The sequence below is a fragment of the Mizuhopecten yessoensis genome, unplaced genomic scaffold (assembly GCF_002113885.1).
Source record: "Mizuhopecten yessoensis strain PY_sf001 unplaced genomic scaffold, ASM211388v2 scaffold2977, whole genome shotgun sequence".
In the NCBI taxonomy this organism is placed as follows: domain Eukaryota; kingdom Metazoa; phylum Mollusca; class Bivalvia; order Pectinida; family Pectinidae; genus Mizuhopecten; species Mizuhopecten yessoensis.
Window position 1 is genome coordinate 265433 of NW_018404814.1, and position 16666 is coordinate 282098.

The window sequence follows — 16666 nt, forward strand, 5'->3', positions numbered from 1 at the left end:
TTTGAGCCAGCCCTACCCCCAAGGGCTGTAGGGTGGGGCTCAAAGGAGTCAGTATGCTAAAATTTCTTCATTTTCCTTGTTTAGAATCAGAGGTGCTAGTTTCAAATACTTTTTAGTCTGAAATCTGTATGCTAGATATTGAATAAGGTGGTTTTATTGTTTTTTGTCACTTTGAATAATATTTCTGTTCATGTTAAAAACAAAATCAACTCTCTGTATAAATATATCAGGTGACCGTTAATGCCCATGGGCCTCTTGTTTTATTTATATCCTTGGATCTCACAGTAGATTATATGTAAGCAAATATATTTCTAGATCTCGAAGAAAGTAAAACTTATAAGGCTATTTAGGAATTCATTAAACAATACATCTTTAGCACTGCATGACAAAACAAGCTATTTTAATTGCGCTCTTTGTTCTTGCTGATAAAATCGGACAAAAACATAAATTTTGAAATCAAAAGTTCTGATGACTCAGTGAAGTTTTTGTACAAAATTGATGACAGAATAAGAGCGAAATCGTGTTGTGTTGAGTTTTCAAAATGTAGGTTGTCTATTTCATTTATCAAAATGACTTGGAAACGTCACTATAAAGAAAGAGTTATAAGGGAAAACATTGTTTTGTAAAATGAAGATTTATTCACTAATGTATCGGATATGTTGCAGCTGCAGAAAGCAGAAGTTTAAAATGCTGTAACATATCGGCCATGCCATCGGTTGAACACTGCTTCATGAAAAAATAGTGTAGGAAGTTATTATATTTAAATTAATTCCTTTCACTGTAGTGTGAAATACCAGTTTCACCCCTAAAATTAGATAAAAATTGATGCATTTATTTCAAATTTCTTCGAACACCAATGTGGCTGCGAGCATTATTCAACTGTCTCTCCTTCACAAGGTTCAAAACTTCTAGACTTGAACATTTTATTAAAGTTACAAATTGAATACAAACTAAAAGCTCGTTCATTCACCAAGATGTCAGGTACTTGTTCAGGTTGCAGAGGCCAAATGTCAAGGTCACTTTGTTAAATTGGGATATTTTTTTTAATGAAACATCAATTTATCTCAAAGAACTATATGAGGTATTGCACTGGGTACAATGTATTTCTAAAAACATTAAAGAAAAGTGGGAAAGTTATAGAGATTAAAGGTCAAGGTCGCAGTGACTTCATTGGGTTTTTTTAGGTCACCTGAGCTTTAGCTCAAGTGACCTATTGCTATCCGTTTTCGTCCGTCGTCGTCCGTCGTCCGTTAACATTTTACATTTCAAACTTAAAGTCAAGTTCTGCTGGGCCGATTGAACTGAAAGTTGATAGGAATGATCGCCTCATGGTCCTGACAAAGTTAAGTTAACATTATAATATTTTTTACTCAAATTGGTACATATTTCAACAACAAAAATAAATACTATAGACTCAGGTGACCGTTAAGGCCCATGGGCCTCTTGTTTTAAATATCAACATATTTAACAAAGTTGTTTACCAAGATATGAGAAAGAAAAAATAATCAGAAGTCTATTTTACAAGGTCAGTCGCTTATGGAGAATGTTTTGAGTGTTATCAATATTTCAAAGGTCAAAGGTGAAGGTCATGTTGCCTAGCTTCAAAGATATAGAAAGAAAAAAATGTTTTGCACCTTGAGTGCCATACCATATTTCAGAAACCTTCACGGTATGTAGTCTTTCAATATCAACAATTATAATTTCTGTTCATTAAAATGAATCTGATGTCATCCTAATTGTACGTGTATTATTTGAATAATAAAATATCATGATGTACATAAATTATTAAAGTTTTCCTTGTAGAATTCTTCAAGGTGGTCTAAACCCTATATATGCTTTCAAAAGATCATATCTACTCGGTGATTCAAGTTTTCAGATTTTAATTTTAAATTATATTTGTCAAGTTTCTTAAAATAGGGTTATTTGAGTATCTAATATCCAATTTTTATGAGATCAGCTTTAAATGTAATGATATTCAACAGGTTGAATTTGTGTCATTGCATATCAAGTATAGTGGGGCTAGGATTTAAATGATGGAGTTAAATATTCACCCTTTCACTCACCTTGTTGCACTAGGGGTCTCAGGTTAGAATATATTGGTTGAATTTCACCTAGAATATTTTTTGATTGATTAGGTTCTATATTACCTTTTGGCGTTAACTCCAATGTAGGACTGTAAATGTCGAGTCCGATTCATCTGAGTCTCTTATCAACCTACACTATAAAATGTTGATGAAACTTCATAATTATTTTATGTTTGGGATGACCGTTGGAAGTAAAATTCTAGATGATTACATGAACAGGAGACAGACGTTTGGTAAGAACAAGAAGTTGTACTAACCCGTCAAATATTCAAACGTACAGCTCACTCAGAAATTATGCAGCACTGTGTTACCGTTACAAGCATGTTATTGACACAGACACACATGTTGTCATATTCATATTTTCATTTTTAATCATATCAAAACGAAAACTGCTTGTAAAAATGTAATTTTACAGTTCTAAATATTTATGAATTCATATGCTAATTTATTTTCCATTAATATCATTCTATTAACATTTATGTCAATCAGATGCCCCTATACATGCACCAATTATTCATCATCTTAAGGTAAAAAGTTCCGTCAAATTTTATCATATAGTATTTTCATTGTCTCTGTCTTTTTTATAGTCCATTCCTACAGAGGGGTTCCATATATCACATCTCAAAGAATTAGGATGACATGTTCTAAAATTGACTACATATATTTGAAAACAAACTAAACATTAAAAAATGAAAAAACATAAATTACAGGGATCTTACCTGGGACCTGTACACTCTCAAGGAACTATGAATGCAAAGCATCAAGATGAAAGATGAATACCTTGACAAGGGGAGTAACTCTAAGCCAGAAATACTCCTTCTGACTGGTAATCTACTATATATAAGGGAGAATACTAAAACAGAAAGCTGTTAATTGATTGATTGATGGGGCTTTACTTCCTTGTTCTGGTTATAACCGAGCACAGGACAAAAAGCTTAAAAGTGCGAAAAACTTATGCAGCTTTACCCTTTACCTTAACTCATTCACCCCTGAAATTTTATAATGAACTATTCCAACCTTTGAATTGGAAGAGTTTAATGTGTCTTCAGGGGTGAATGAAAAAGTAATATTTTCATGTAGTCAAAAAAAAATCAATTCCAATTGTAATTATTCTCGATATAATATGAGGGAAAATAATAAAGAAGAGGGAATTTTACATCATTTAAGGCCATAGTTTAATCACATGGGTGTTTTGAAAAATAAAAAAAGTTGTGAAAAAAACATCCTTCTTTACTTTCAGTATGCTAGCAATAAAAGATTTTCAAATTATTTGAATAAAATTGAATAATTTTGCATGTCAAAAAGATGTAACAGGAAGTGTTTCATCTCAAATGGGAAAATAAAAACAGATGCAATTAAATTCATTCAATAGCTTATACATGAATATTATTTCTGTTGAGGTGAACGTTCCATTAAACTATTTATATGTGTTGATTAGTTTTAAGGTAAATAGTAGCAAGATACATTTATATTAGGTGGACTTAGGTTAAATGTCAGTTAGTATGTTAGTTATGAAATGTTGGAATTCAAATTCAGGACATTCAAGGAAAACAAATTCTTAGATCCAGGGTAATTTGTTATTATTAGATTTGATATCTGTTTAAGAAAATTTCAATAATATTGACAGCTGAAATGCTATCAGCTGTCAGATGGTTGATAGTCTTGAGTACTTCTATGCAAACAGGTCTAATTAGTATGCGTTATTACGTTACAATGATGAAATCATGACAACTTTTTGAGTTTAATATGACGTTTGATTAGGGAGACATGGTGAAATATAGTATAAATATTGTATTTTGATGTATTAGTATTGTCAGTTGAAAGATCACGAACACCTGTTTTTGTTTTGATTTCGAGTCACTTGCATCTTGCATGGTTCCGTCAGAATTTTAATAGGCAGAAGTGACATGCCATTTAATGTATGACGATCAGTGTTGCTCATTAGTTGCAAGCAAAGAACATGTTGATTTATATTTCCTTCGGAATCTTATCAACAAATCCGATTAATTTCACTTGGTAATTAGATAACTCCCTGTAATAAAGAGCCCTCTGTAATACAAAAACGGAAAGAAAAAAGTTAAAATTGTGTCGAAGACGGATACAAATTCTTCACATTAAAAATATTATTTTAAATTGTATTAGGTGTACGTGAAATATGATATAACAATCGGCAGTATTGATGGGACTTTCGTACTAGGGATCCTATTGCCACTGGAGGGTCACGCAGCCCCCGGGTCAGATGACAGGTATCCAGTGTGTGAAATGTCTATTTCGATTATGTCGTTTTACTTACCTTGTCAAACAGGGTCTCGTAATAATCTCTCCATCCAGTATTCAACAGTTTTAGAAGCTGTCATTGGAAAACGTCCCATAGCCCAAACTGGTGAAACATCAACTCAGATACAGGTAGCAGATTTAACTGATAATAATACAGCTGCACACATATCTCGAAATCATTCATTTTCTTGCTAACTAAGTGATTATAATAATGATAGATTGAAGAAAATGAGGAAATCTATATGTAAATGCAGTGACTTGGATGTCCTTAGGTGCCTCAGGAGGCGGGGCTTAGCATATTGTATGGAGCTGGCTAGCGATGTGGTTGGCTATACAGCGAAAAGTGTACTGACTCACCCCCGTGACACACTTTGTTTACAAAAGCAGTTGATCGGAGTACCCAACGGCCCCCACTTGAATGCACTGATCAGCGATTGCCAGGCTGAGGTACACATACAGTATTAGGCTATAGCTTACAGCCGAGGCAAGGCCTTCAGAGCTGTGTGTATACTACTGGGAACTCGTAGGGTAAGAGTCGAACTTAGTTGAACTGAGGTCTATATGGCTGTGTAATACACAACAGGCTGGGATAGAGAGAGGCCATGCATACTTACAGGCGGTGAATGGTGTATTGGAGTGTCTATTGCTGTGTCACTGGACTGACAATCAGTTGATCCCTACAGCTTGTACACAACACAACATGGAATAGGACTCACATGGACTATACACATTGACCGGAATAGTGCTATTTCCCTTGGCTGGCCCTTGTTGTGTTTCTGGGCTGACCAAGTGCTCAGATGTTTTGTGTTTTTTACCTCAGGGATATCTAACGTATATCGATGAAACACTGTGAAATTTTCGCTCTGGTTTTATTTTTCAACACACTTTCGTGGAATGTTTTTTTAGATACTTGACATATATTTTTTTTATAAATACAACTGGTGCTTATATTTTACTTTTTTTTGTCCTTGTGAATAGAGAGAAAAATTGTGACATTTGTGTGGTACAAAATTTCCGAAAGGAAGGACTTTATTTCAGTGGAACTTAAACAGTTTTTTTAACATTTTGCCGAACTTGCTGGATCTCCACTTCAGCCCGTCCTGATGATGTTTTCAGAATATACCAATCACATGAGACCATACCATCATAACCATGGCCATGGCCACAACCATGGACCCCACCCGGGGATGACCCCCTCCCACCCCCAACATCACCAGCAACATGGGTACAACAACCCGTATATGCGGCCCAGGATGGACGCTACCAATGACGTTTTTACATGTCTGTTTGGAGACCTGTTTGTTAAATGGTAAGCCGAAAACACTCGTACTGCTGTTAACCATTAAACCAAACGGGCCAACATAGATAGATATATTTTTCGAATTTTTGCTTTGGCCGTGTGGCTGCCGTCTACATTTGTATGTGACATATTTCTTTAACCATTATAACTTGAAAATTTCAGAAATTATTACGAAAATTACATTATTTCTCTGAACTAGTATTATGTAAAGTACATACAATGATTAACGTCAGATTTAATGAGGAAATCCATCAATATGATGTTAAATGGAGATTTTTCGACGTATAGTTTTGATTTAAAATTTTGTCAGATTGTTTATTTCGATAAAAGTCTTGAGGACACCACATTCGGTAATATCAATATTAAAGTTTAATAATAATTATAATTTTGTTTAGCATGTAGATCAGTAGACCTAAACCACATATCAGTTTAATGTAAATTGGTGTTAGTCATTGATGTGATTTTTATGAAATATGTGACGAGTTATGTGGAAATGCGATAGGACTTTGAATGGGATAGGTCTGGCATGTGTATACCAGCTAGTATGTATATGTTCAGAGGAAGAGATCATGTTGGAAAATTTTGAAGAAAAACAGACGGGTTTAAACTAGCCACCATCCTTCTCAGAAATAGTGGGTTAATTTTCTGGATCACTCAAGTTTTAATAGGAAAAAAGAGAAAAGTTTTAATAGGAAAAAAGAGAGAAGTTTTTATAGGAAAAAAGAGAAAAGCTTGTTCCTCAACATATCGGGAATAATGAGACAATTTTAAAAAAATAAAGGGGATCAAATCTGTCCCTGAAAACTCTTGAAACAACAAAACTTGTTTGTGACTAGTAAAATAAAGTGTATTGGTAATAATTATAAATTGTTGTTGAGATCATGTTTGTGAACATAAAGATGTACTCACTTAAATTTTGTAAAATACCACGTAAATGACAGTTGGCCCCACAATTGTTTTCTGAAACCAGTTCTGTGTTAATACTTGTTTTCTATTTTCAATACAGGTTGTATTTTATGAGATCTGTAACAGTTTCTCCAATCCACATTTTTTCTGCTTGAACAAGTTCATTACATTAAACACTTTTTATGTTTAAATGTAAATTAAAAATGTTTGTACAAGATTAAAAGCTATAGACCTCCATGAAAGTCTAAATAAAGACATGTAAACTTTTGAGGCTATTATCAAGGGAAAAGTGACAGTTCATTTCTATAATTGGCGAGTTATTTCGAAAAATATGAACTATGTATAGCATTTATGCTCCTAAGCTGAGACAGGAAGAAGAAAAAAATTATGAACAACCTGGGATTGTTATCTTATATATTGAGGTTTAAGGTATGGAATTTCCGGGAAGGTATAGAATGTGAACAGTTTGCTTGTGTTCTAGTTAAAATATAATTCATTGGACTTGTGTGCTTGCTGTCAATATTGGTTTTGGGTAAAAAAAAACAGTCAAATGACGATCTAAGCAAATATCACGAGGACATCTCCACGTCGATGTATTTTTAGAGCTATTATTTGAAAATCTGGATAGACAGCGAGGCAAAAAGGTGTCCTTAATCGTTTTATGGTTTTGTATCTAGAATTCTTATAACCAGGAATAAATGGAAAAGACACTATCTTTATCGATTATGGCAGAAACCGACTCACTTATGGTGTTGTAAAGTGTGTGTGTGTGTGTGTGTAGGGGGGGGGGTCATATTTCAACATCTAGTAATATCCTGAAGCGTTGGATTGTTTGGTAGATAAGGTTTCGTTTGAGTACCTGCTACAGGTAAACACGGTCTGTCTTGTCAAAACCCAATACTTTCCTTTCGTGAAATAAATACTTGATGACGCACAGCTATTTAAATCAGATCGTTGTTCATGTAATAGATGTCTCGCTGTGTCCTATCTTGTTGTTTATAGCCAACAATAAAGAACATAACAAGACACAGGTACTCGAGGATATTCAATATTTCTATCTTGTTTACCGAACCAAGAACCCAAAACTGTTACAAAAAATATTGTTTTCACCAGTTAATTCCCTAATAGGTGAAGAAAATATGTTTATCAACTAAGTGAAGTTTTGCACTTGTGCGTAGAGACATTTTGAATTGAAGTCAATTACTTATTAAAACTATATACAGTACACTGTATAAGCCCGACTCTGTCCAATCCAGATTTTTGTCTAAACTGACCAAAGAATTTGATCCCAAGAGTAGCAATGTATATTTAACGCTACGATCGGGAACTCTGCGAATTGGCCAAATTAACCCTTTGCATGGGTTCTCCATTTTGCACAGAGTGTACATGCACCTTATTGAAATTCTGTTTTTCTTCCGAAGATGGGACGAGTTAAATTATTCTTAATTTGATGTCAAACAATTGGAGAACAAGTGTTCGCCACCATAAAAAAAAAAGAATGGGACTTCATCATAATAAAAACTGATTGATGTTCATTGTGAACGCCAGGAATTGTGTATATTTAATTACAGATGAAAGTTCATTGCGAATTCCATGATTCCGTCCATTTTAATTAGAGAGCAGTAGGCCAGTTTACAGCCCTTGTAAGGTATCACATGTATACAGGTACTTGTTACGGGAGCGGCGTCTCGTAGATTGCCTGGCGGACATTGATTAGGAAACAAATGTATAGAAATAATAAATATTTGATACGTTACCTGTAATTAAGGCTGAGTCTAGGGCGGTTACAACATCAACGTTTACAAGGTGGAAGTGCAACCTGTTTGTCAACAATGCCAGTTGTTTTTTATTGATTTATTTTATTTTTACGTTCCCTTTAACAGACAGAATTTGCTGTGTATATAGATACATGTGTGGGAGAGAGGAAACTGAATTATTTATCTCCGTAAATTTCGTTAGATTTTTTTTTAGTTTTGAGTGGAATATATATAAATTTACCCTGTAAACAGTAAAACACGGTTATTTGGAACACAGAGGAGTTAAGGCCTTTCTTTACTCAAAGGGATAATTTGGTTTCAGTGTACATAATCCTTATTGTTCTTTCGCAAAAACTGAGATAATTTTGGAGGTTCCCCAAAGAGACAAAGAAATTGAGTACTTCGTATATGGAAATGAACTTTTTGGATGGATATTTGCAGTGAAATTCAACTAAATTTCTCTTAATGTCTTCCTAACAAATCAAACTGATCATCCGTTTTAGACCCAATAAAACTCCCATCTTACCATATATTTTTATTGGTGGTCGTTTGGCCAAGAGGTCCCCAAGTTCTGATAAAATCTTGAAGGAAGTACTTGGCTTTCATCCAGATATGACCTGATGTGCTAACTAGAAATTTCTTTATTGAGATCCAAATCTTATCCCTTCAAATGGGGATGTGCAAAATTGTAAAGTAATTTCAGGTGGATCGAAAAACTTAGGGAGTGGGGGAGGTTTCCAAGTAGAAAAAAAATGGGTAATATATATGTGTTTTAAAGAAGAAAATAAACAGAGCTTAGGAGGGGGGAGGGTAATTATTATCTTTAAACACTTTCTAACACCCGTATATTCTACTCTATCACATAAATTTCCCCATCATCGCTGTATCATCACATAAATTTCCCCATCATCGCTGTATCAAATCTGCACATTTAAAGACATTGGTCCTGCACAAAGCTAGGTTCTTCAGAAGAACCTCTTGAAATTGATTTTAATGATTGAGTAACTTTCTCTGAACTAGTACAAACCCATAACACTCATCAATACAGATAGGTGTTTTAGGCTAACTTGCGTGTACATAAATAGATGACAAAGCATTTTATGGGTACACATGAAAAGATTAGGCAGAGTTTTATGATCCCTTTGGTGTCAGTAACAGCCCATTAAGAGTACTTACATGTAAAATGTATCAAAATATGTTAGCTCTGATCCAGTCTGTGTATATCGGTTTTAAGTTGACAGAAAATTTGTTGCATTCCAGAGAAAATTTCTCAAAATGTTGACGTATCTAACGAGGAGAGATGATCTGAGGTTTTTACGAACCTATCAGAAGTTCATCAGTGTCTTCGAATTTCCAAATTAGGAGGCGTTCATGCGCTTGGGTCTTATCTGGTATGTGTATATACAAAGTTTGCTGGGCAGATGTACCAAACAGGGTTATCAGACATCTTACCCAATTATACTATCAAATTATATACGCACCAAGTACTCCCAATGTCCAATTTCATAGGACTTTATGTTTATAAGTTCAAATTTGACATTTATCAAGACTTTAAAGAATTTTCAAGTATCTCTGCTTCAAAAATAATGTGGCCTTTTCACCTGATGGCTACAGGTAATTTTTATGTGCTTGGAAACCTAGACAAGAAATTTGGATGGGTAATGACAGTGTGGACAAGATACGTGAATTTTGCTAGCTTGTTGATGTGCGTTTTTGTTTATAAACTTTTGCCTGAAGAGTCCTTTAAGCTTCTACCGATGTAAGCAGTTCAAATTCTTCACATTTCACGACTCCAAATAGGTGCAGTAGAGGTTGTTTTTAACAGCTTGTTAATATAATCATGAACTTCGATATTTCGTTTCCCAGCCAATGAAATGTCGACACAGCTCACATTTATGGCCACTTTGAAACACCATTTCACAGTTGTAAACCCTGCACAAAACAAGATATAACTACATATAGTTGTCAAACTCGTGGATAAAAAAAGATTTATAGCGAGTTTCTAGTCGTTTATATATTCATAACTTATATAGCCCTCAGGCATACTGAATTTGACACTACACTTCTTTCCAAACCACCAGGCTATTCTTCGTAGATATAAATTTGTAAATTTCTAAACGCTTGACTGACCTTGTAAGCATGAATTCGAAGCTTAGCCTTCAATGTTAGTTACACTTATGTACAACCATGGGCCATAGGTATCAGGATAAGTTGCGTATTGTTTACTGTCAAACATTGTATACACACAACAACATGGTGAAGTGGATTTGCGTAGGAGGTTTTTCTGAGTCGATAGAAATGACGTAGGCAAAGACGTGGGATATAGCTGGTCGTTGTGACTCAACAGCAAAGAAAAAAACCACACGAGCATGAAATCGTAACTTGTTTTGGTCAAACTATTTAGTTAATTCCAAAAGTGCATCTGACTGAAACTGCTATCTTGTGTATGTTTCAAGATAGGAAATCAATATTATGTAGTTCATTTCAAACTGTTTACAGTCGATGTATATATCATCGTCTGAATATTCATGAGTTACAATATATACGTTTTTCAGTCACGTTGCCTTTCTGATTGACGTTAAATTTCATTTCCAGACAATTAACTGATTGATATCAGAATTCAAATTAGATTTTGAAATTTAAGTTAGGGAGTTCCTTTTTTAAAACATTATGACAGCTGGAGTTCCATTTTAAAACATTATGACAGCTGAAGTTTATGTATCATGGTGTAAATAATAAGTGAAAAGTTTGTGTATAGCTTTAATCATCCGTTGATACTGTTTGACTGGGTTTTAAGTTTTCAAACCATTTGTAAGTACATGCAACAACTATTTAAATTGATAAAAAAAACTGTTGCTGCAAAGTTTTGAAGTCACATCAATTACTTTCGTAATATTGTGTATCATAATTGGAAAAAGTTACAATTATCATGATTTAGCGCCGGAACTGTTACTTGCAGGTGAACCATGATTATATATTAAGTAATTATGACAAAGTGATTTTAAAATTAGCACAGTATTTGCATAAATAACACCATGGTTTGATAAGTGTTAAATCAGATAGGATCACAGTAAACAATTAAGAATCGTCAAGATATTTATCTCAAAAATGTTTAAATAATCCTTCGGAAATATTTGTGGTTGACAGAAATTTGAAGCGAAGACGTTTGACTCAAACACGTACATAACGAAATAGTATTGAAAATATAAACTTGATTTATTTTACAGCAATTATGAAATGAATGTAATATCATCTTGTATTAATCACTCTTGTTGGCCCAGATGTTAGCATATGGGAGGGATTAGGGGGGGAACTTAAGAGTAAACCAAGAAAACTCAATGGCACAGGCTGGACCGTCCATCCCATATCATTTTCACGTCCGACCAGGGAATCGAACTTCAGACGTCTCGGTGAAAGGCGTATATGCTATCCACTGAACCACACGACCCCTGAATTATGTTTGTTGTATAGTGTGTGTGTGTGTGTGTGTGTGTGTGCGCTGTGAGAGGGGTTACCAAAAATGCCTTCTTTTTTCTTTGAATGTGTGCGAGACAGATTGTCTCACTCAATGACAGGGTAGCATACATCACATCCCTAGTTTATGTGATGTGTGTTATCTGCATGTTGGTTTAAATATACTGATACAGTCTGGTTTATCAAAGACATTTTTTGTTGCTTTTTTCTCTTTGATTAATCGGTTCCATTACGTATGGTCTCTATCAAACAAGTTGTATTCAATCATGGGGTTTTTCAACTTCATACTCTAACTTTATGTTACCCTTGTTCCTCACTTATCTCCCTTTGGATGGAACTCTTCATTAACTGGAGAGAAAAAAATTGTTAGAAAACATTGGCTTCGGCATAGATTTTTATCTTCAAAGTTTGTTTCTGAGAACATTTTTTCGTAGAAACTTTTGTATTTCCCACGATAAGATTGCATGCTTTTCAGAGTTTTGATTCAGGAAAATTTGTGGGAAAGTCTTAACAATAAGCTTTGACTGTGTATTTATAGAACGAGACTGTTGCATCCTAATATAATCCAGCCAGGCTGATACATGGCACAAACAAAAAATCTTCTAGATTGTACTTCCCACATTGATGGAAAATTACAAGAAAACAGTTGTGAAAATGGTGAAAATCATCAACTGTCTATCACAAAACAATATTGAAAAAAAATGTATAAATGTCTTTTTCAAAAATACTAGTTGTGAAAAATATCAGTTGTCATATTCTACAAAAAAATGGTGGAAAATGTCTGCTGTCTTGGAGCATAAAGTGGTGATAAGCGTCACAGTGAAAAACAACTGTGAAAGGCACGGACTTGTCATCTCACATTGGGGTTATGTATGTAAGACAAAACTTTTTGGCCTTCTGCAGCTTATTTCATCAGACAAAGATCACACGCTTATATGAACTCCATCAATCTTGTGGTCAGGACCAGGGCACCTACACTAGGTTCATGTGTGCATTAATGTACTGCATTGTTAATAAAACCGTGAGATAAATTGTTACCAGATCAAGATAGGCCTTTAGTTTATGGCTCCATTTTACCGATTCAAAGTCCCCAGGCAGACGTTAGGGGGTCGAGCTGTACTTTCTAGAGAAAACATGTATCACCTATAAGTACAGGGGGAATCTGATGCAGAATCGGAAAAAGATCGCGAAAGAGGAGGAGGAGGGCACCCTAGTGGGTAGAGGTAATACCAAGAGGAGGGAATCCGTGTCGGGGTTTTATTAGAAGGCAGTCATGCTTTGTTAACAAAGGGAGACATAAAAAGATTGAGCACACTATGTACAAAGGTTTCTCATCTCCACATTCAGAATACTTGTAAGTAGTACCACTGATCAGAGAGGGCAAAGGGCGAAATAACTGGAGGCGGAATCTTCAACGCTTTATTTGCTCAGAGAAACTTCTAAAAGATCCGTTACTCTATACAATGTGGGGCATACATCAGCTGAAGTTTTAGAATGCCTTTTAATCAAATTTGTAGTTTTTGAAATAGGTATATTACTTTTTTGTTCCGATCGAGCTTGTACGGAGAGTCACGCCTGTCTCCGGGTTGGGTTTCAAAAATAGTTTTCTTTGTCCTGTTAAAATGGTAGAGCTATACCTAATTTCTCTCAGATACAGAGTTATGCTCCTTGTAACGTGATGCCTGGAGAGCAGGATGACTTAATTGAAATATCTTTAAACTATTCTTGGTCACTGACAAGATTTGTCGAGATCAAAACCTTGTGTGCCTATAAATGTTTGCAAAAAATTCATATTCATGAGTTGCATTTTGATTCAGTCCCCGTTTTTTGGCTTGAACACACAAATTTAATCGAATCTCAAAACACATTCAATAACATTAAAATTTTAAATTAATCTGACAGCCCGTAATGCTAGTATTGCTTATCCACAGTTTCAATATAAAATTCTAAAAAGGTTTTCTATAGTCATGAGAAAAAGAAATTGCAGCACCACAGTGAAATATCCATTCAATGTTATTTGAGAAGGTTAAATGTTTGGAAAGCTGAGCACCGTTTCAATTTCTCCGCGTCTGAATACACGATCTTAACAGCGTCATTATAGCGTAGGAAAGGGAAAGGAAAGTTTTATTTGATGAGAGTTTATTGGATGAATACGAAAATCAAACATGTCTTTTTCGTTATTTCTATAGGTTTATTATGTCGACCATTGTGCTCACCCATAACTCCGATTCTCAGAATACCGTGAACTGGTAGAGAGTTGCAGACTTACGCCAGATCATGCGAATGAGCTGATTGACTGGCTGTAATCCGCTTACGACGCTGATACCACATTGCATGTTTTGCAGTTTAAATGTCCCAGGTATTGCTATCAGATGGATAGCATGGCAAGCCACCAAGGTATCTACTAGTCTTCCCTTCCGTCCTGGAAAAATAGAGGAATTGTGGTATTGTGGTAGGCCAACCACAGATATATTTACAAATTTCCTTCCCTTAGTTTACCGAGTCCAGGAGAAACAAAATGGACAAAATTGAGAAATTTTCATTCGAAATGTATGTAAGAGTGGGTTGGAAAATAATAGTAAAATGAAGGACATTGTACAAATCTTGTGATGTAAATATCAATAACCTATTAGTTATGTTTATAGTGAATTCTTTCTATAGCGAACTCCACTAAGATATACATTTCCATTCAGAATAGACAAGTTTTTGATATACATAATTCTTCCTCAGCGGAATATTTCTTTTCAATTATCAAAGATTAAACTTAAAATAGATGCTCCTAGTCGAGTTAGGGACTGGTTTTTACGCGTTTCCAGTTTAAACTGGAATTGGTTTGAAAAATAATAATGTATTCTAGCTGGAACCTAGTCAAATATTACATTTATACAGGTTCTGGTTTATACAGGGTTTGTTTATACACAGGATAACTGTACACTGTGATCTAGTAGAAAGTCTATTTAATACAGGTTTCATGTCTACACAGGATTTGGTGTAGCAGGTTATACTGTATACTGAGATTTAATTGAAAAGGGATTGGAATATTTTCTGTTGCTGACAACTAGCAGAGGTTACCAAGGTTACCAATTAAAGGTTGATACATTTGTGTGTGGCTACACAGCATGGAAGGAGCATTGACCTATCAGCTGACCAGACTGGACACTGGGTGACCTCAGGGTCTGTCCTTAGCTGACCAGGTCACTCTCAATGGTTTAAAGAAGAGTACAAGTGTATAAATCTTGTCTGAGGGTGGCTGATGTCTACCTAAAGTGGAATAGAGTTCAGAGTTTAAACCATGCGCAGAGAAGATTTAAAACTGGATTTAAGTGGATTTAAACTATAGCCTTATATCTTACCCCAAGAGTATCTATTTTAGTATGTATGAGAAAAATACATCTGATTTAAAAATGAATTACATTTGGGTTTTTTTTCTAATTTTCTCAGAACTCTTAGCCCATTTCAGAATCAACTTCAGTTTTGATTCGAGAGAGAGAGAGAAAGCAATGAGAGATCTATTCATTAGCTGACGATTCTGTTTAGAAATCTTAGTTATAATGTCATGTTTACGAAATTGATATATCTCCCACTATTGGTTGTGTTCGTGTCTGTAGGCCCTGGTGTTAAATGTTACATTCGAACTCTTCAAGAGGGTTCAAAGTTATTAAGTTTTTCAATGGAAGTGGAGTTATTCATTAAATAGTTATAAGTTGATATTTTCTGGAGCCATTGTATTTTCTTGAGAAGATGTTGACATTAACAGTCTATATGATATAGTAAACAATTCTGAACCATACATGATATTTAATTTCAAAGTTTGAAAAGTACAACTCCGATTCTAGATCTTGAAAGACTGTTTGCATAGAATCAACAAATAGTTGACTGGATAAATATTTTATACAAAAACGGCTGGAAAGCAATTAAATGCAAGTTTTGAAGAAATATTTGGATAAAGGTAATTACAATTCAAATAGCCGATGCGTGAAATGTGATGGGATTGAATCTTGACATTGCGCCTTTACGGTGTGTGTCAGTCATGTAGATTTCAATGAGCAGAGAAAAGGGGATTTGGTTGTAGATCAATTCACAGGATACTTGGTTTTTATACAGCCGAGAATAAACATTACGTATGCATTCAAACGAGGCCCTAATCATCGAAAAGCTTTAAGTTAAAATATCACATACATGCCGGGTAAAGTTAATAATGACAGAAAAATAAATATCCAATAATACTGATGTTTGGTCGAAAACGATAGTGTATGTCATATCGGGAGTGTATAATGGGCAGCTAATGGAACACCTTTCAGTCGGTAATCTACAGCATACGAGTCTATTATCAGACATTCTCGCTGCCTTTGTGCGAATATTAGATACGAGTTTTCAATTTACGTTGAATAGTCCTCCCGTAGTTTCCTCATAGATTATTCTCAACCATCTATGCATTTCCTTCGCATGACGGCTTCACCGCTGGAGTTGAATTCAGTGGGAAAGTAGAGGGTCCTGGTGGGATCGCCAATCCTAGAGATCCCTGGTTAGGTACCAAGTCTAAGCCATTGAGAGCGCGATTTTAATGAGGATCTAATCAATGGCAGCCCGATTTCCACATCATCGTGGGCCGACGGGATTCCAGTCCTTTGCATTTAATCAATCACCTTGTGCTGCCATCAGGTAGAAACCAGAATGCAGGTGAAAATTTCACAGGTACGGAAAGTCAGAAAGGTGAAAGGTCGTTTTCGTTATTCCGTAATTCAAGACAAAGAAATCAGTCAAAAAGTCACTTGTACCTCTATATGTCTGTCAAACCAAATCTTCTGTGCAGCCTTAAAGCTGACACTAAAAGCTTTACCAAACACCTATTTTTCTTCACAGAGACA

The 16666-nt window shown here is 35.0% G+C and overlaps 1 protein-coding gene and 1 long non-coding RNA gene across 17 annotated transcripts in view; one reads left to right on the forward strand and one right to left on the reverse strand.

Annotated features, from left to right (window-relative positions):
* The window catches only part of LOC110446742, a 145034-nt gene extending 140356 nt beyond the window's left edge, over window positions 1-4678 (reverse strand). The window contains exon 1 of the long non-coding RNA XR_002462497.1: window positions 4378-4678. This is a non-coding gene — a long non-coding RNA (uncharacterized LOC110446742). The remainder of the gene's footprint in view (window positions 1-4377) is intronic.
* Window positions 1-16666, forward strand: part of LOC110446740 (nuclear hormone receptor HR96-like) — a 291811-nt gene that overhangs the window by 236665 nt on the left and 38480 nt on the right. For 2 of the 16 annotated variants that reach the window (XM_021492027.1, XM_021492029.1), the window contains exon 1: window positions 4749-5670. The exons of the other annotated variants lie outside the window; for them this stretch is intronic. In XM_021492027.1, the coding sequence (XP_021347702.1) occupies window positions 5465-5670 (206 nt within the window). In that variant the 5' untranslated portion in view covers window positions 4749-5464. Of the gene's footprint in view, window positions 1-4748; window positions 5671-16666 lie in introns of those variants that run through there. 16 annotated transcript variants of the gene reach the window in all.